Source organism: Oncorhynchus tshawytscha, linkage group LG17 (genome assembly GCF_018296145.1).
Source record: "Oncorhynchus tshawytscha isolate Ot180627B linkage group LG17, Otsh_v2.0, whole genome shotgun sequence".
Lineage (NCBI taxonomy): Eukaryota > Metazoa > Chordata > Actinopteri > Salmoniformes > Salmonidae > Oncorhynchus > Oncorhynchus tshawytscha.
The window spans coordinates 4,017,776-4,038,818 of NC_056445.1; the positions used below are offsets into that span (position 1 = coordinate 4,017,776).

The 21,043-nt window shown below is 44.1% G+C and overlaps 1 protein-coding gene across 3 annotated transcripts; it reads right to left on the minus strand.

Annotated features, from left to right (window-relative positions):
- Positions 1-215: 215 nt before the first annotated feature.
- On the minus strand, positions 216-20,321 carry LOC112216724 (septin-5-like). 3 transcript variants are annotated; one of them, XM_024376747.2, is made up of 13 exons: positions 20,019-20,321; positions 19,707-19,714; positions 12,795-13,196; positions 10,660-10,756; positions 10,414-10,500; positions 10,104-10,227; positions 9,336-9,470; positions 9,069-9,186; positions 1,783-1,884; positions 1,572-1,668; positions 1,142-1,304; positions 853-964; positions 216-668 (listed from the first exon to the last, which is right to left on the minus strand). In XM_024376747.2, exons 1-13 carry the CDS (start codon positions 20,065-20,067, stop codon positions 597-599), a joined length of 1,566 nt encoding a protein of 521 aa, XP_024232515.1. In that variant the 5' UTR covers positions 20,068-20,321; the 3' UTR covers positions 216-596. The 3 variants fall into 3 exon arrangements, with proteins under 3 accessions (XP_024232515.1, XP_024232517.1, XP_024232516.1); XM_024376749.2 differs by lacking the exon at positions 19,707-19,714 and having other exon boundaries at positions 20,019-20,318; XM_024376748.2 differs by lacking the exons at positions 19,707-19,714; positions 20,019-20,321 and adding an exon at positions 19,329-19,426.
- Positions 20,322-21,043: the final 722 nt, after the last annotated feature.

The following is a 21,043-nucleotide window of genomic DNA, read 5'->3' on the forward strand; positions in this document are numbered from 1 at the left end:
AATATTGTATGATGTGGGCAGGATCTTGGACCTCATGCTACAATGTTATTATATATAAATATAAAACACAGATGTTTTCCCTATGGAGAAAGTTGAAGTTATATATCGCCTGTACACTTTGGGCTGCCTTTTGGATCCAACTGTCCACCATGTTTAAAGATAACAACAGTACTATAAACTATTCATTAGGACAAAAGTATGATGAAAACAAATAATAATGAAGATTCTTAATAAATCATATTACATTTACTACACACTGTTTGTGCTGCTTCTTTCTTTCTGACACTTCAACGGTCTAAGTTGACACCTCAGGTATGTCGGTAATCAAGACTAGGCCACAGCATTACTAACAACGTTTACAGGACCTCCTTATTTCTCAGGGAACAAAAATGACATGGGTTCAGAACATTCAGATGCAGAGGATTCCTGCCCCATCTCATCTCCATGGAGACCTCGAAGGCTGATACACCAATGAGGAGAATGGTGCTGGTTTGAGTGAGGTTGTCACGTTTCTTCCTCTGATGCAAATTCCCTCCTTCCCTTTTCTAGGTGTCTACGGGAGTGGACCTCAGAGGCCCAGGAGGATTGTTGGTAATTCAGTAGTCTGGTTTCTGTCCTTGTTGCATCTGCTCGTGGATCCTCTCCAACACCTCCTGCATCCTCCTCAACTAGAGGGGAGAGAGAAGGTCAGGAAAGTTAGTGTTTGTGTGTCGGTCGGTCTAGGTTTTTTGAGACGCTGAAGAAGAACGTTCCAAACGTAAGACTGGAAGAAGACCAACTTCTATGCAGTGCAATACATCCAGGTACGGGTGTGTGTGTTGTCGGTCTAGGAGTGCACGTGGGTGTTCTCACCTCCTCGTCCTTCTCCCAGATGAGCCTCTCTGTCTCGCGGTCTACAGGGGCCAGTGGGAGTGGGGTCATGGGGAAGTCAGCGCTGCTCTCACTCTGAATCTTATCACGCAAGCTAACACACAGAACAAAACAAAGGTCAAATAAATTGTCATTCTTTTTGTGCAGAAAAACCTTGTAGCACAACCGTTGTGCCAAATGTGTTGTACATCAGTACAACTTTAGTGTGTATGGGTCTCGGTAGTTCTGTGTACGTCTATTCTGTGTGTGTGTGTGTGTGTGTAGTACCAACCTGCGTTTCCTCTCCTGCACCACCATGCGTGTCATGTTCTGTATACACTGTGCTCTGTAGTTCTCGTAGTGTGTCTCTCTGGTGACATCCTTCAGGTCCTGCATGTGAGTCTTCACCAACATGTTCCTCAGCAGCAGGAAATCACTGTGGGCCGGGTCCTCCACTGACAACACAACACTGCTATTAGGTCAGTGTGTTTTCACAGAAAGACATTTAGGCTGGAATTCAATCGAAGGTAGTACACTGTCGACAAGTCATTTCCTTGTAGTTCGCGGAGATTGCATTCACGGTAATCTGTGCGAATGTGTATTTTTTACAGGCAAGCTCAGTGAGGCCCAACTCTGCTGTTCACCGTAGCGAGGAAAGTTCAGTTGTGTGTGTGTGTGTGAGTTCTGTAGTGTAAACGTGAAGGTGTGCCTGTGCAGCGTACCTTCCACTACACCCCAGGGGTAGAGCCGACCTCTGAACTTGCGTCCTTTACTCTCAACCTGGATGTTACTGCCTATTACAGCAAAAGGAATACTGTCCTAGAGAGAGAGATCAAGGTTTTCATGGTTAAGCCATGTGGTCAGTGCTATATGCAATGGACAAAACATACAGATGCCCTAATAGCCCTCTATCCTCCCCAGGTCTGAAGTCACCTTGAGCAGCTGCTCCTGCTGTTTAAACTCCTCATCTTCATCAAATTCACAGTCTGGGAACTGGTAGATGTTGATGCCAAACTTCTCCATCTCCTCTCGGATCTACACAGGCACACGCATACAGTATTCACACCCCTTGACCTTTTCCACAATGTTGTGTTACAGACAGAATTTAAAATGGATTCAATTGCATCCATAATGTCAAATAGATTTTTTGTCTTGCTTTTTACAAATGAATAACATAATAAAAAGTGGAAATGTTTTGAGTCAATAAGTATTCAACCTATTTTAAGAAAACCTAAATAAGTTCAGGAATAAAAATGTGCTTAACAAGTCACAATAATTTGTATCATGTTTGCAACAATGCACTAAAGAAATACTGCAAAAAATGTTCTGTTGTATTGGATTTATCTTAAACACATTACCGAGTATCAATCTCCATATATTCAAGCATAATGGTGGCTGCATCATGTTATGGGTATGCTTGTAATCGTTAAGGACGGGGTCATTTTTCAGGATAAAAAAATAAATGAAGTTTAGCACAGGCAAATTCCTAGAGAAACAGACAGTGAAGAGATTAATTCGCCATTCAGCAGGACAATAACCTACTACACAAGGCCAAATCTACACGAGTTGCTTACCAAGAAGACAGTTTTGACTTAAATCTGCTTGAAAATCTATGGAAAGATCTGAAAATGGTTGTCTAGCAATGATATACAACCAATTTGACAGGGCTGAAGAATTTTGAAAAGAATAATGGGTAAATATTGTACATTCCAGGTGTGTTAAGCTCTTAGAGACTTACCCAGAAAGACTCTCAGATGTAATCACTGCTAAAGGTAATTCTGTACTTACTCAAGGGGGTTGAATACTTATCTAATCAAGATGTTTTATTTTTCATATTCTTTTTTTACAAATGTTAAAAATGTTCTTCCATGTTGAGAGTAATTTGTGTAGATTGAAAAATTAAAAAGACAAATCCATTTGAATCCCATTTTGCACCCCAACATTATAGCACAGGGCAAGTATATACCCCAACAGTATAGCACAGGGCAAGTACACTGCTCAAAAAAATAAAGGGAACACTTATTTTTTAATTTTATTTCACCTTTATTTAACCAGGTAGGCTAGTTGAGAACAAGTTCTCATTTGCAACTGCGACCTGGCCAAGATAAAGCATAGCAGTGTGAGCAGACAACACAGAGTTACACATGGAATAAACAATTAACAAGTCAATAACACAGTAGAAAACAAAGGGGGGAGTCTATATACAATGTGTGCAAAAGGCATGAGGAGGTAGGCGAATAATTACAATTTTGCAGATTAACACTGGAGTGATAAATGATCAGATGGTCATGTACAGGTAGAGATATTGGTGTGCAAAAGAGCAGAAAAGTAAATAAATAAAAACAGTATGGGGATGAGGTAGGTGAAAATGGGTGGGCTATTTACCAATAGACTATGTACAGCTGCAGCGATCGGTTAGCTGCTCAGATAGCTGATGTTTGAAGTTGGTGAGGGAGATAAAAGTCTCCAACTTCAGCGATTTTTGCAATTCGTTCCAGTCACAGGCAGCAGAGTACTGGAACGAAAGGCGGCCAAATGAGGTGTTGGCTTTAGGGATGATCAGTGAGATACACCTGCTGGAGCGTGTGCTACGGATGGGTGTTGCCATCGTGACCAGTGAACTGAGATAAGGCGGAGCTTTACCTAGCATGGACTTGTAGATGACCTGGAGCCAGTGGGTCTGGCGACGAATATGTAACGAGGGCCAGCCGACTAGAGCATACAGGTCGCAGTGGTGGGTGGTATAAGGTGCTTTAGTGACAAAACGGATGGCACTGTGATAGACTGCATCCAGTTTGCTGAGTAGAGTGTTGGAAGCCATTTTGTAGATGACATCGCCGAAGTCGAGGATCGGTAGGATAGTCAGTTTTACTAGGGTAAGCTTGGCGGCGTGAATGAAGGAGGCTTTGTTGCGGAATAGAAAGCCGACTCTTGATTTGATTTTCGATTGGAGATGTTTGATATGAGTCTGGAAGGAGAGTTTGCAGTCTAGCCAGACACCTAGGTACTTATAGATGTCCACATATTCAAGGTCGGAACCATCCAGGGTGGTGATGCTAGTCGGGCATGCGGGTGCAGGCAGCGATCGGTTGAAAAGCATGCATTTGGTTTTACTAGCGTTTAAGAGCAGTTGGAGGCCACGGAAGGAGTGTTGTATGGCATTGAAGCTTGTTTGGAGGTTAGATAGCACAGTGTCCAATGACGGGCCGAAAGTATATAGAATGGTGTCGTCTGCGTAGAGGTGGATCAGGAAATCGCCCGCAGCAAGAGCAACATCATTGATATATACAGAGAAAAGAGTCGGCCCGAGAATTGAACCCTGTGGCACCCCCATAGAGACTGCCAGAGGACCGGACAGCATGCCCTCCGATTTGACACACTGAACTCTGTCTGCAAAGTAATTGGTGAACCAGGCAACGCAGTCATCCGAAAAACCGAGGCTACCGAGTCTGCCGATAAGAATATGGTGATTGACAGAGTCGAAAGCCTTGGCAAGGTCAATGAAGACGGCAGCACAGTACTGTCTTTTATCGATGGCGGTTATGATATCGTTTAGTACCTTGAGTGTGGCTGAGGTGCACCCGTGACCGGCTCGGAAACCAGATTGCACAGCGGAGAAGGTACGGTGGGATTCGAGATGGTCAGTGACCTGTTTGTTGACTTGGCTTTCGAAGACCTTAGATAGGCAGGGCAGGATGGATATAGGTCTGTAACAGTTTGGGTCCAGGGTGTCTCCCCCTTTGAAGAGGGGGATGACTGCGGCAGCTTTCCAATCCATGGGGATCTCAGACGATATGAAAGAGAGGTTGAACAGGCTGGTAATAGGGGTTGCGACAATGGCGGCAGATAGTTTCAGAAATAGGAGGTCCAGATTGTCAAGCCCAGCTGATTTGTACGGGTCCAGGTTTTGCAGCTCTTTCAGACCATCTGCTATCTGGATTTGGGTAAAGGAGAACCTGGAGAGGCTTGGGCGAGGTGCTGCCGGGGGGGCGGAGCTGTTGGCCGAGGTTGGAGTAGCCAGGCGGAAGGCATGGCCAGCCGTTGAGAAATGCTTATTGAAGTTTTCGATAATCATGGATTTATCGGTGGTGACCGTGTTACCTAGCCTCAGTGCAGTGGGCAGCTGGGAGGAGGTGCTCTTGTTCTCCATGGACTTCACAGTGTCCCAGAACTTTTTGGAGTTGGAGCTACAGGATGCAAACTTCTGCCTGAAGAAGCTGGCCTTAGCTTTCCTGACTGACTTACTTTTAAAGAATGACCAGGCATCCTCAACTGACGGGATGAGGTCAATGTCCTTCCAGGATACCCGGGCCAGGTCGATTAGAAAGGCCTGCACACAGAAGTGTTTTAGGGAGCGTTTGACAGTGATGAGGGGTGGTAGTTTGACTGCGGTTCCGTAGCGGATACAGGCAATGAGGCAGTGATCGCTGAGATCCTGGTTGAAGACAGCGGAGGTGTATTTGGAGGGCCAGTTGGTCAGGATGACATCTATGAGGGTGCCCTTGTTTACAGAGTTAGGGTTGTACCTGGTGGGTTCCTTGATGATTTGTGTGAGATTGAGGGCATCTAGCTTAGATTGTAGGACTGGCGGGGTGTTAAGCATATCCCAGTTTAGGTCACCTAACAGAACAAACTCTGAAGCTAGATGGGGGGCAATCAATGTCCAGGGCACAGCTGGGAGCTGAGGGGGGTCGGTAGCAGGCGGCAACAGTGAGAGACTTATTTCTGGAGAGAGTAATTTTCAAAATTAGTAGTTCGAACTGGTTGTGTATGGACCTGGAAAGTATGACATTACTTTGCAGGCTATCTCTGCAGTAGACTGCAACTCCTCCCCCTTTGGCAGTTCTATCTTGACGGAAGATGTTATAGTTGGGTATGGAAATCTCTGAATTTTTGGTGGCCTTCCTGAGCCAGGATTCAGACACAGCAAGGACATCAGGGTTAGCAGAGTGTGCTAGAGCAGTGAGTAAAACAAACTTAGGGAGGAGGCTTCTGATGTTGACATGCATGAAACCAAGGCTTTTTCAATCACAGAAGTCAACAAATGAGGGTGCCTGGGGACATGCAAGGCCTGGGTTTACCTCCACATCACCCGCGGAACAGAGAAGGAGTAGTATGAGGGTGCGGCTAAAGGCTATCAAAACTGGTCGCCTAGAGCGTTGGGGACAGAGAATAAGAGGAGCAGGTTTCTGGGCATGGTAGAATATATTCAGGGCATAATGCGCAGACAGGGGTATGGTGGGGTGCGGGTACAGCGGAGGTAAGCCCAGGCACTGGGTGATGATGAGAGAGGTTGTATCTCTGGACATGCTGGTTGTAATGGGTGAGGTCACCGCATGTGTGGGAGGTGGGACAAAGGAGTTATCAGGGGTATGAAGAGTAGAACTAGGGGCTCCATTGTGAACTAGAACAATGATAACTAACCTGAGCAACAGTATACAAGGCATATTGACATTTGAGAGAGACATACAGCGAGGCATACAGTAATCACAGGTGTTGAATTGGGAAAGCTAGCTAAAACAGTAGGTGAGACAACAGCTAATCAGCTAGCACAACAACAGCAGGTAAAATGGCGTTGACTAGGCAACGGGGCCGACAGATAAAACATAAACAAGCAGAATGGAGTACCGTGATTACTGGACAGTCCAGAGTGCATCAGCTATGTAGCCAAGAGATCAGTGTCCAGGGGGCAGCGGTGGATGGGGCAGGGAAGCTGGACTGGCGAGTGTTATCCAGGTTGAAAAAAGTTAACAATGACTAAATAGCTTGTAGCTAGTTAGCTGGTTAGCTTCTGGAGGTTCTTGAGTGTGTTCTAAAAATTAAAAATAATAGCGATTCCGTATCACATTGGGTGAGGCAGGTTTCCGGAAAGGTATAAACAGATTAAAAATCAAGAGATAGAAAGTAAATATGGGTCCGGTGAGTGTTTGGGACGCGGCGATTCAGACGGTTAGCAGGCCTGTGCTAACAAGCTAACAGTTCGTAGGCCCGGGCTAAACAAGGTAGCAGTTAGCGGACCGTGGCTAGACAAGCTAGCAGTTAGCAGGCCGAGTTTAGCAAGCAGGGAGATAGCGAGGGCTAGAGAGTTGGCCTTTAGGGGACGTCGCGATGGGGTGAGTCTGTTTATTCCTCTTCATGCGGTGACATCGATAGACCGGTCGTGGGCCCGGGTATTGTAGCCCAGGAGTATGCTACGGTGGTAGTACAGGTGCGCTGGCCGGGCTAGCTTCACGCTAAGTGGGTGGAAGCGCTAGCCAGGAGTAATCATCCGGGGTTGCGGTTTAGCTAGATAGCTAGTTGTGACGATCCAGCTGAAAAATGTTCCGTTTGCGGTGGGAATCCAGGGATGAATCCGCGGATGAAAAATAAATAGGTCCGTTATGCTCTGGTTAGAGTCGCGTTGTTCGAACTGGCGAGAGCTTTCCGAGCTAAAGGTTAGCTTAGCTGATGACCGGTTAGCTGAAGACCGCTAGCATAGCTGGTGGTTAGCTGGCTAGCTTCAGTTGAGGGGTTCCGGCTCCGAAGTAAATAGAAATACTTTAGGAAAAATAGCTACATTGGGTGAGGCGGGTTGCAGGAGAGTATTTGGAAGCTTAGGTTTAGCAAAATGTTTTTGAAGAGATATGCGAAGAAAAATATGTAAAAAACGAAAAAGAAACGATATATACAGGGGACACGACGAGACAGGACGACTTACTGCTACGCCATCTTGGAATGCTTAAACAACACATTGTGCTTTGTGCTTAAACATTGTGCTTAAACAACACAATGTATCTCCAAGTCAATCACACTTCTGTGACATCAAACTGTCCACTTAGGAAGCAACACTGATTGACGACAAATTTCACATGCTGTTGTGCAAATGGAATAGACAACAGGTGGAAATTATAGGCAATTAGCAAGACACCCCCAATAAAGGAGTGGTTCTGCGGGTGATGACCACAGACCACTTCTCAGTTCCTATGCTTCCTGGCTGATGTTTTGGTCACTTTTGAATGCTGGCAGTGCTTTCACTCTAGTGGTAGCATGAGATGGAGTCTAAAACCCACACAAGTCTACAACTCCATGAGGGTGGTATGAGGGCCCGACGTCCACAGGTGGGGGTTGTGCTTACAGCCCAACACCGTGCAGGACGTTTGGCATTTGCCAGAGAACACCAAGATAGGCAAATTCGCCACTGGCGCCCTGTGCTCTTCACAGATGAAAGCAGGTTCACACTGAGCACATGTGACAGATGTGACAGAGTCTGGAGACGCAGTGGAGAACGTTCTGCTGCCTGCAACATCCTCCAGCATGACCGGTTTGGCGGTGGATCAGTCATGGTGTGGGGTGGCATTTCTTTGGGGGGCCGCACAGCCCTCCATGTGCTCGCCAGAGGTAGCCTGACTGCCATTAGGTACCGAGATGAGATCCTCAGACCCCTTGTGAGACCATATGCTGGTGCGGTTGGCCCTGGGTTCCTCCTAATGCAAGACAATGCCAGACCTCATGTGGCTGGAGTGTGTCAGCAGTTCCTGCAAGAGGAAGGCATTAATGCTATGGACTGGCCCGCCCGTTCCCCAGACCTAAATCCAATTGAGCACATCTGGGACATCATGTCTCGCTCTATCCACCAATGCCACATTGCACAACAGACTGTCCAGGAGTTGGCAAATGCTTTAGTCCAGGTCTGGGAGGAGATCCCTCAGGAGACCATCCGCCACCCCATCAGGAGCATGCCCAGGCGTTTTAGGGAGGTCATACAGGCACGTGGAGGCCACACACACTACTGAGCCTCATTTTGACTTGTTTTAAGGACATTACATCAAAGTTGGATCAGCCTGTAGTGTGGTTTTCCACTTTAATTTTGAGTGCGACTCCAAATCCAGACCTCCATGGGTTGATACATTTGATTTCCAATGATAACTTTTGTGTGATTTTGTTGTCAGCACATTCATCTATGTAAAGAAAAAACTATTTAAGAAGAATATTTCATTAATTCAGATCTAGGATGTGTTATTTTAGTGTGCCCTTTATTTTTTTGAGCAGTGTATATACCCCAAGATTATAGCACAGGGCAAGTATATACCCCAACATTATAGCACAGGGCAAGTATATACCCCAATATTATAGAACAGATATAGATTACAGAAATTCTGTAGCACAGATAGGAATATCACAGGTAAAATTAGCACTGGTAAAGATAATTAAAGATTACCATAGCACAGTTAGTCTCTTACCTTCATCTTCTTCCTGCGGACCTCAGTGGGTGTGAGGCTGTCAGCTTTGGCCAGAACAGGGACTATGTTCACCTTGTCATGCAGAGCCCTCATACATTCCACATCCAACGGCCGCAGACTGGAGAGTCACACACACACACACACAGACAAAATTATTAAAATAATCGTGGAAAAGCAGGTTTACTGTGAAAGAACTGTGTGTATCTACCTCATACTTGTGTCAAGAGAGAGAGAAAGAAAATATGTATTGTGTGTGTAGTCTGGTACCCATGTCCGAAGGGAGAGATGAAGTAGAGGCAGCAGTGGACTCTGTTATCCTGGATGTTCTTTCTGTTCAGGCCGCTCTCGTCTCTGAAGTACTGCTCAAACTGCTGGTCAATGTAGTCCTCTATCTCTTTCCAGCTATAAAGAGCACAAACACCACTCAGAGGAAACTACAAACATGGTGGATCAACATGATGATAGATGAACACTCTCCACTATAGCTGCACTCGGCAAAGTGACGTTTCCTACAAAAATCACGGAAGTGGGGCATAGAAGCAATCTTTCCCCATTGAAAGTAGTCAAGCCAAGCCCGAATTCAAGAAATAACAACACGCATAGTTAAAAGCATTTCTTCAATTATAGCTCCCGTCCAAATGTCGTGAATGATATACAGTAAACACACATACACAAGTATACAGTGGGGGGAAAAAGGATTTAGTCAGCCACCAATTGTGCAAGTTCTCCCACTTAAAAAGATGAGAGAGGCCTGTAATTTTCCCTCATAGGTACACTTCAACTATGACAGACAAAATGAGAAAAGAAAATCACATTGTAGGATTTCTAATGAATAAGAGTAAGAACAAGATTTAACAAGACAACCTAATGTGACTTGGTGCCAACGGGCAGATGAGGGATTTTTGTATTTATTTATTTTTTTACATCTGTGCCCCCAGTAGAGGGGCGTGGCCACTGAATCGTCATTCCATGAGGGACTATGATAGCAGCAAATCATCATGAGAATCATGATTCCAGCCTAGATAACCCATGTACCTCTCTGTGTTGTTGACAGCGTCACCAAACCCTGGTGTATCTACGATGGAGAGTCTGAGTCTGACCCCCTTCTCCTCGATACCCACGGTGTGTTTGGTGATGAACACTGTTTGCACGATCCGCTCTACACACACACACACACACACACACACACACACGTATAAAAGCAATCTTGAAGATCAGGGTTGTAATAGAAGAGGCAAATCATTCCAAAAAGGACACAACTTGCTGTTATAGCAAAACAATAATAGTAGTTAATAGCAATGGACACATTGAGAAATGAGTTTTACTGACAATATTTCTGTCTCACCCTCTGCATTCAGAACCTTCCTGTTGTTGTAGAGGTCTGTAAGGTACAGACTGTTGACCAGAGTGGATTTACCCAGACCAGACTCTCCTTGAGAAAGAAGGCAAGTCAGTCATTCTTCTATCTACTTTTTACTGCACAAATAAATGTTGGGCAATGTTCACCTAACTAAAACAAAGTTATTTGGAATAGGTTATTTTCTGTCTATAATTAATTTCAGTAGTAATCTGAGTAATTTAGATGTCTCACCTGCTACCATGAGGGTGAAGGCAAAACCCTTTTTGACTGACTTCCTGTGTACCTGGTTGGGTAGAGTGGCAAAGCCCACATACTCCCTGTCCATGTCCTGTAGGGAAGACAGAAGACGGGACATAAAACACGCTGTTTGCAAATGTATTAAATGAAATACAGAAATATCTCACTTACATATACTACTGTTCAAAAGTTTAGAGTCACTTAGAAATGTCCTTGTTTTTGAAAGAAAAGCACATTTTTTGTCCATTAAAATTACATTAAATTGATCAGAAATACAGTGTAGACATTGTTAATGTTGTAAATGACTATTGTAGCTGGAAACGGTAGATTTTTTATGGAATATCTACATAGGTGTACAGAGGCCCATTATCAGCAACCATCACTCCTGTATCCAACGCACGTTGTGTTAGCTAATCCAGGTTTATAATTTTAAAAGGCTAACTGATCAATAGAAAACCCTTTTGCAATTATGTTAGCACAGCTGAAAACTGCAAGTTGAGTATCTGGAGCATGAGCATTTGTGGGTTGGATTACAGACCCAAAAGTCCAGAAACAAATAACTTTCTTCTGAAACTCATCATTCTATTCTTGTCCTGAGAAATGAAGGCTATTCCATGTGAGAAATTGCCAAGAAACTGAAGAGCTCGTACAACGCTGTGTACTACTCCCTTCACAGAACAGCGCAAACTGGCTCTGACCAGAATAGAAAGAGGAGTGGGAGGCCCCGGTGCACAACTGAGCAAGAGGACAAGTACATTAGTGTCTATTTTGAGAATCAGAAGCCTCACAAGTCCTGAACTGGCAGCTTCATTAAATAGTACCCGCAAAACACTCGTCTCAACGACAACAGTGAAGAGGCAACCCTGGGACGCTGGCCTTCTAGGTAGAGTTCCTCTGTCCAGTGTCTGTGTTCTTTTGCCCATCTTAATATTTTCTTTTATTGGCCAGTCTGAGAAATTGCTTTTTTGTTTGCAACTCTGCCTAGAAGGCCAGCATCCCGAAGTCGCTCTCTCAGTACTTTGCTCCGTTCGTCTTTCCCCTCGATCCTGACTAGTCTCCCAGTCCCTGCCGCTGAAAATCATCCCCACAGCATGATGCTGCCACTACCATGCTTCACCCAGACGTGACATTTGGCATTCAGGCCAAAGAGTTCAATCTTGGTTTCATCAGACCAGAGAATCTTGTTTCTCATGGTCTGAGAGTCCTTTAGGTGGATTTTGGCAAACTCTAAGTGGGCTGTCATGTGCCTTTTACTGAGGAGTGGCTTCCTTCTGGCTACTCTTCCATAATGGCCTGATTGGTGGAGTGCAGCAGAGATGGTTGTCCTTCTGGAAGGTTCTCCCATCTCCACAGAGGAACTCTGGAGCTCTGTCAGAGTGACCATCTGGTTCTTGGTCACCTCCCTTCTACCCCGATTGCTCAGTTTGGTCGGGCGGCCAGCTCTAGGAAGAGTCTTAGTGGTTCCAAACTTCTTCCATTTAAGAATGATGGAGGCCACTGTGTTCTTGGGGACCTTCAATGCTGCAGATATTTTTTGGTACCCTTCCCCAGATCTGTGCTGACACATTCCTGTCCAGGAGCTCTACGGTCATTTCCTTCGACCTCATGGCCTGGTTTTTGCTCTGACATGCACCGTCAACTGTGGAACCTTTTATAAAGACAGGTGTGTGCCTTTCCAAATCATGTCCAATCAATTGAATTTACCACAGGTGGACTCCAATCAAGTTGTAGAAACAGCTCAAGGATGATCAATGGAAACAGGATGCACCAGAGCTCAATTTAGAGTCTTCATAGCAAAAGGGTCTGAATACTTATGTAAATAAAGGTATGTTTATTTGTAATACATTTGCAAACCTGTTTTCACTTATGTGTAGATTGTTTTCCTCCTCAATGTAATATATTTTAGAATAAGGCTGTTATATAACAAAATGTGGAAAAAGTCAAGGGTCTGAATACTTTCCGTATGCACTGTAGTTTCACATTATAAAAGATGCTTATTGGTCACTACATCATTAGATACAAATGCTATCACACTTCTGCACACTCTTCTTGAAGTTTTCATAATGATTCTAGCACTACATCTGTGCACACATAGGTCTCACTCACACACGTATCCACACCTCACCCACCTCTGCAGAGTCGTAAGGGTCAAAGTGTCCCCAGGGGCTGCGTGGTCGGGACTGAGGGGAGGAGTCCATGGACCGCGACCCCATAGAGGTCAGCTGGTACTTCCTCAACTTCAGCGGCTCAAACTCTCCCTCCAGAGGGGCACGTTTGGTCCTGGGGGGGGTGAAGGGAGGGGGGCCACTAGGGGAGGGCCGAGAAAGCAGGGGTGTCCCTTCTGGGGTGTGAGGGGATCGCCCCATCTCAAGCCCAGTTCCTTTTGGTTCTCGGTCAACGACAGGTGTGTGGCATCCCGGAGTTGTGTTTTGGTCCACAGATGCACCCCGGGGTGGGGGGGTGGGGGGAAGGTCTCTCATGGTGTAGGCCAGCTCTGCATCCTCTGGCTCCTCAATAGACAGACTGGACAACTGGAGGAGGAGGGGGTTATAAAGCCAAATATCAATCATATAGCCTTCTTACATCAGCAGTTGTCTGAAAGTGCTTAACAAATACCGGCCTAGACACTGAAGCACAAGCAAAGCAGAAACATAGTGGAGGAGGGAAACTAGGATATATACCCGCAGAACAGATTGTCCACCACATTACTAACATCTGTCTCGTCATTTCATGTTGAAGGACATGAGTAAAGGAAGCCTCTTGTGCTGAATGCAGGGCTTCGTAAGGAAGAATCAGCTCACAGTCTGATCAACAGGCCCGTCTACCTTCTCACACTAGTTAACCATAGAATTGCCCTACTTCACACCTTAAACAGCGCGTTTCACTCTGGGATCGATAGGTGGTAAATTTGCAAAGTCTGAGGTAAACACTGACCCAATTAGGTGAAACACGGGGTCCTGTGCTGACACAACATAAACAATGTAAACTGCTGTGTACCCTACTGCCGGTTGGATTCCACATGACAATGTGCAATTTCACCAACTACCGACTGACCCAAAACAACAAGCAATTAGGAACACTTTAATTCAGAACGACAGACGTAAAAGTAGTAAGTGGACATCTGTATGTAAACTGCATTTTGAGGGGGTGCCAGGACACACGACCAGAATATGTCAATAATATTTCCCTGATTCAAGGAACGGCCTGACATAAAACACACAACCTGACCTACCCGAAATCACAAATTCCCCTGAATGAACCCCAACTTGCCCCATTGACTGTAAGAGGTCTTCGGAAGAAACCAGCTGCGCCCAGACGAAGAGGACCATAATCTGCTTGCTAGCTAAGTTAGCTTGACGCATGCTGTTGTTAATTAGCTTGCTAGTTAACAGATCTTCTGTAGCTAACCAGGTTGCTTACGGTGCTCTTCTGGCAGCCAACAATAATATTAAAACAAGCATAATGAAGAGGATGTTTCCGCTTTATTCAGCCCATACCTGCATGTGGATTGTGCCTGGCTTTATCTATGTAGCGGTCTTACAAGGCACAGCTTCATAGCTAGCTAAAGCCACAATCTGGTATTGGGCTATCCTACAAACAAAAAAATTAAGAGTAGAGACACTGTTCAAAACCACATTTTTTAATTTTCATCAAGTGTTGAGTAATGGCCAAGAACTGCAAGAGAATGATAAGGTAACTAGCTAGGTACACCTAAAATAACAGGCTTATAAATAAACTAGGCTATTCTAGTCCACACATTCCAATATGGTGACTTACCTTTCGAGTAGTTTGTGAGCAAAGAGAGGCTGTTATCTAATTGTGACATAAAGAAAACTGTCTAGGGCAGGGATGCATGGTCCCCACTTTGAAGGCCCTCGGATCAATCCCCATCCACTTTATTTTTTATTTTTTAGGAACTCTGTCTAGGTCTCAACTACTTTTGCGAGTTAGGATAGTGCATTAGCGGTTCTCTTGTCAGGTCAGTCACTGATAGTCTTTTAGATTAGATAGTTTAGCGGCCAGCTAATTTGGCAAACTTGTTATCATGGTTAAATTACCAGCCGGGCCCAGTCTGAGGTCCTGAGCGCTCTGGAGCAGGTTGTCATCAAGGAGCTCTCTGTACTTTGCTCTGTTTATCTTTCCCTTGATCAAAAACTGAAAGGCCGCTCAGCAAGGATGAAGCCACTCAGCAAGGATGAAGCCAAATTCACCCAACTTATTGTGGGAAGCTTGTGGAAGGTTACCCAAAGTGTTTGACCCAAGTTAAACAATTTAAAGGCAATGCTACCAAATACTAATTGAGTGTATGTAAACTTCTGACCCACCTGGAATGTGATGAAATACATCACTCTACTATTACTGACATTTCACATTCTTTTTTATTTTATTTTTAATTTTACCCTATTTCCCCCCAATTTTGTGGTATCCAATTGTTGTAGTAGCTACTATCTTGTCTCATCGCTACAACTCCCGTACGTGCTCGGGAGAGACGAAGGTTAAAAGTCATGCGTCCTCCGATACACAACCCAACCAAGCCGCACTGCTTCTTAACACAGCGCGCATCCAACCCGGAAGCCCCTAACCTGGGCGACGCTAGGCCAATTGTGCGTCGCCCCACGGACCTCCCGGTTGCGGCCGGTTACGACAGAGCCTGGGCGCGAACCCAGGGACTCTGATGGCACAGCTGGCGCTGCAGTACAGCGCCCTTAACCACTGCGCCACCCGGGAGGCCCCAACATTTCACATTCTTAAAATAAAGTGGTGATCCTAACTGACCTAAAACAGGGAATTTTTTACTTGGATTAAATGTCAGGAATTGAGAAACTGAGTTTAAATGTATTTGGTTAAGGTGTATGTAAACTTCCGACTTCAACTGTATTTGTGTGTGTGTGTATATATATATAAAAACACTCAGCAACAAAAGAAACGTCCCTTTTTCAGGACACGGTCTTTCAAAGATCATTTGTAAAAATCCAAATAACTTCAGTTCTTCATTGTAAAGGGTTTCAACACTAATTCCCATGCTTGTTCAATGAACCATAAACAATTAATGAACATGCACCTGTGCAATGGTCATTAAGACACTAACAGCTTACAGACGGTAGGCAATTAAAGGTCACAGTTCTGAAAACTTAGGACACTAAAGAGGCCTTTCTACTACTCGTCTGTGTGAACGTGCCTTAGGCATGCTGCAAGGAGGCATGAAGACTGCAGATGTGGCCAGGGAAATAAATTGCAATGTTCGTACTGTGAGATGCCTAAGACAGCGCTACAAGGAGACAGGACAGACAGCTGATCGTCCTCGCAGTAGCATAGCACGTGTAACAACACCTGCACAGGATCGGTACTTCCGAACATCAAACCTGCGGGACAGGTACAGGATGGCAACAACAACTGCCCGAGTTACACCAGGAACACAAAATTCAACCAACAGTGCTCGGACTGTCCGCAATAGGCTGAGAGAGGCTGGACTGAGGGCTTGTAGGCCTGTTGTAAAGCAGGTCCTCACCAGACATCACCGGCAACAATAATAATATCGCCTATGGGCACAAACCCACCGTCGCTGGACCAGACAGCACTGGCATAAAGTGCTCTTCACTGACGAGTTGCGGTTTTGTCTCACCAGGGGTGATGGTTGGATTTGCGTTTATCGTCGAAGGAATGAGCATTACACCGATGCCTGTACTCTGGAGCAGGGTCGAATTGGAGGTGGAGGGTCCGTCATGATCTGGGGCGGTGTGTCACAGCATCATCAGACTGAGCTCGTTGCTATTGCAGGCAATCTCAACACTGTGCTTTACAGGGAAGACATCCTCCTCCCTCAAGTGGTACTCTTCCTGCAGGCTCATCCTGACATGACCCTCCAGCATGACAATGCCACCAGCCATAGTGCTCATTCTATTCATGATTTCCTGCAAAACAGGAAAGTCAGTGTTCTGCCATGGCCAGCAAAGAGCCCGGATCTCAATCCCATTGAGCACATCTGGGACCTGTTGGATCGGAGGGTGAGGGCTAGGGCCATTCCCCCCCAGAAATGTCTGGGAATTTGCAGGTGCCTTGGTGGATGAGTGGGGTAACATCTCACAGCAAGAACTTGCAAATCTGGTGCAGTCCATGAGGAGATGCACTGCAGTACTTAATGCAGCTGGTGGCCACACCAGATACTGACTGTTACTTTTGATTTTGACCCCCCTTTGTTCAGGGACACATTATTACATTTTTGTTTGTCACATGTCTGTGGAACTTGTTCAGTTTATGTCTCAGTTGTTGAATCTTGTTTTGTTCATACAAATATTTACACATGTTAATTTTGCTGAAAATAAACACAGTTGACAATGAGAGGACGTTTCTTTTTTTGCTGATATATATATTTATTACCAGTCAAAAGTTGACTCACCTACTCATTCAAGGGTGTTTCTTTATTTTCTACATTGTACAATAATAGAGAACACATTAAAACTATGAAATAACATATGGAATCATGTATTACCCAAAAAAGTGTTAAACAAATCAAAACATATTTTAGATTCTTCAAAGTATCCACCCTTTGCTGATGACAGCTTTGTACACTCTTGCTATTCTCTCAATCAGCTTCATGAGATAGTCACCTGGAATGCTTTTCCAACAGCCTTGAAGGAGTTACCACATATGCTGAGCACTTGTTGGCTACTTTTCCTTCACTCATCCGAAACCATCTCAATTGGGTTGAGGTCGGGTGATCTGATGCAGCACTTCATCACTCTCTTCATTGGTCAAATAGCTCTTACAGCCTGGAGGTGTGTTTTGGGTCATTGTCCTGTTGAAAATCAAATAATTGTCCCACTAAACCCAAACCAGATGGGATGGTGTATCACTGCAGAATGTTGTGGTAGCCATGCTGGTTAAGTGTGCCATGAATTCTAAATAAATTACAGACAGTATCACCGGCAAAGCACCATCACACCACCTCCTCCATGCTGCACGGTGAGAACCACAAGTGGAGATCATCCATTCACCTACTCTGCATCTCACAAAGACATGGCGGTTGGAACCAAAAATTTGGACTCATCAGACCAAAGGATAGACTTTCACCAGTATAATGCTATTGCTCGTGTTTCTTGGCCCAAGCAAGTCTTATTAGTGTCTTTAAGTAGTGGTTTCTCTAGGTCTTCCTTTCCTGTGGTGGTCCTCATGAGAGCCAGTTTCATCATAGTGCTTGATGGTTTTTGCGACTGCACTTGAAGTAACTTTCAAAGTTCTTTACATTTTCCGGATTGACTATCCTTCACTGTCCTTTCTCCTTGTTTATTTGAGCTGTTCTTGCCATAATATGGATCGGTCTTTTACCAAATAGGGCCATCTTCTGTATACCACCCCAACCTTGTCACAACACAACTGTTTGGCTCAAACACATTAAGAAGGAAAGAAATTCCACACACTAACTTTTAACAAGGCACACCTGTTAATTGAAATGCAATCCAGGTGACTACCTCATGAAGCTGGTTGAGAGAATACCAAGAGTGTGCAAAGCTGTCAAGGCAAAGGGTGGCTACTTTGAAGTATCTCAAATAATAGTTTGATTTGTTTAACAGTTTTTTGGTTACTAACTGATACCATGTGTTATTTCATAGTTTTGATGTCTTCACTATTACTCTACAATGTAGAAAATAGTAAAAACAAAGAAAAATGCTGGAATAACTAGGTGCATCCAAACTTTTGACTGGTATATTGTGTGTAATTATATATATATATATACACATACACACACACATTTATTTATTGTTGGACATAAGACTGTAAAAACACCAGGAAATGAGCTCCATATGATTTTATTTCAGAAATCTGTTCCCAAGTATTCCCACACATAATAAAGAGACACGTGATTGTGTACAAATGTAAGCAAGGTTGGAAATGTATGTTTTAGTCAAACATATGTTTGGGCTTCTTGCTGTCAATTTGCAGTCAACAAATGATTTGCAATTATGTTCCGGTTCCCCGACCATCTGCTCAAGAAAAAAATTGGCCGTGGCTGAATCTAGTTGATGATCTCTGCTGTACAGACACAGTGATCGGAGATGATTTGCTCTCTGGACACCATTTGCCTTTCCAGCGCGAGGGCTGCTAATTGACAGCGCAAAAAAAAACAAATAAATTGTAATGCAAGGTTTTCGTTTTTTTTTTTTACAAAAATGTTTTGTGATCGACTAAGAATGCCTTGAAGATCGACCGGTCGATTGTGACCGGTTGGTTACCACTGTTCTAATCATTCTAATTCTATGAGCCCAATCCTACCCGTCACATCATATTACCCACAACCCACTACAACGGGTTTAACGCTAGGCTCTCTCTAATACGCTGATCTCCGGTAAGAGGATGGGGGGGATGGAGACTTAGTCTAGCACACACACTTGTTTACCTACTACAGTACATTGTAACCTACAACAATTCTACAAATATAGATGGAACTAAAGGAATATATCTTAAACTCTTCTCCGTGTGTAGGGTTTTCAGCAATTACATTTGCCCACATTTGGCTCTGTGTAAACTACAATTGACACTATTTTAACGTTTAGCAACGTCAAATCAGCGCTTTCAATAAGGTTTTCCTAAACATATACTGATATGCCTCTTATCTTTCATTTAAGCGATATTTTTAATATTTCAAATTAAAAAGAGACACTTACTGTAGCAGTTTTGCACAGATCCATACACCGTGTGTGCCTCCAGTTGAGAAACTACACTTCCCCCCAGTTAGCTACACACAGGTGTTCAAAGCAGTTAGCTAATTAGCATAGGTGGGGGCCAGTCTTTCCCGAAAACAAGCCCTGTAAACATGGGGATCTGGCAATGTGGGAACACTAATCTTAAACCTATAAAAAAGGTGTGTAGTAATTTACCTTTAGTTGTTTTATCATTTCTTGCTGATATAAAAGATATATTCCTTACGTTTCCAAAACAGTACCGCAAGCAGTGCGAGTTATTAGAGGATGTGTTGGGCTCTTAATAAAGATACTATCGTTTATAGGCACTAACGTCTATGAATGGGGTACTAAAGGTCCTACCTGGATGTCTGAACAGAGTGCAGAAGAGACCATAGGAGAGAGTATGGAGGACACAAGAAGTTATGGGAAGATAACATGCTGTTCAATCAATAAAGAGATTAATTGATCAATGTAAAACTGTCTGACCTGGCCAACGGATATCAGAAAAAAAGACAGCAGAATAAACTAAATTATAGACCATCTATTGCACAAAACATCCAACATTACACCATAACTGCAAGTAAAAGTAGAACATGTTAAATCAGGCTATTTAAAAAAAATATTGCAGTTGCTATTTCAAAGGGCTATCCCATGACTGCACCCAGTATTTACCAGGTTTGAAGCTACTACGTAACCTGACAGGCGACGACATGTGGTCCATGTTGCGGTGCAGTGCGCTGTCAGCTGGTCATCGGACGGCTAAGATCGCGTACCTTCGGTGTCTGTCAAAACAATCTCGCTCCGTCAATGGCCGGATTTTGTTCCAACTTGGCCCTAAACCACTGGTACGTTCAGTTTGCTTGAACGTTTGCTACGCTGCAGAACAGTTTGTACTTTGTACGTTTTCCCAAAACGTTCTTGAACAGACTTTGAGATGTGTGCGGGGGTGTGGCTTGCAGCAAAGAGTGACCTATTTAAAAGGGCAGCGGTGAATTTTGAACCCACAACCCAGCCCTTTCCCGTTTTTCATTCATCAGTTCACTTCAACACGCCTGGTCTTCCGGGTCGGTTAAATAACTAATATGAAGTGCCTGCACCACTCCAAGACCAGAGTTGCCGGCATATCTGATTTCAGTGGGTTCAAGACAACTCTGAACTCTGAAAGAAATCTAGATCCGACTGGGGAGAAATCGTCATCCAACTTGGAATTCCAAGTCAGAAACTGAGGCATCTTTACTAACTAAATTATTGGGATCATCTGGTTACCACCAATGTTTGGAATACATTGAGCTCGTTGACAAAAACCATTTTCACACAGATACTTTGTCAAAGGTCCGGTCACTCCGGTGGTTCTGTGTTAGCTATGCAATTTTTATATTGAATATCATCTATTAATTTACTCTTATAGTATTTTAAGTAGCAGCTAAATGTCAGCCAGGGAAACTAATTGTTCTCACATACAGAATTTTCTGCATGACTGTGACGCTCTTTACCTCAATTGTTCGGATGTTCTTGTGATCACAATATTCACGACAGTACTACTTATTATGTTCAAATAGAAAGACAATTAAATCATGTTTACTTTAAAAAGATGGGCCTGGCTTAGAATAGAACATTCAGTTTTCTGTCTGTGTGGCACTGTTTACCGCAATTTTCTGGAACATCTTGTGACCAGAACTAGAGATTGAAATAAATGT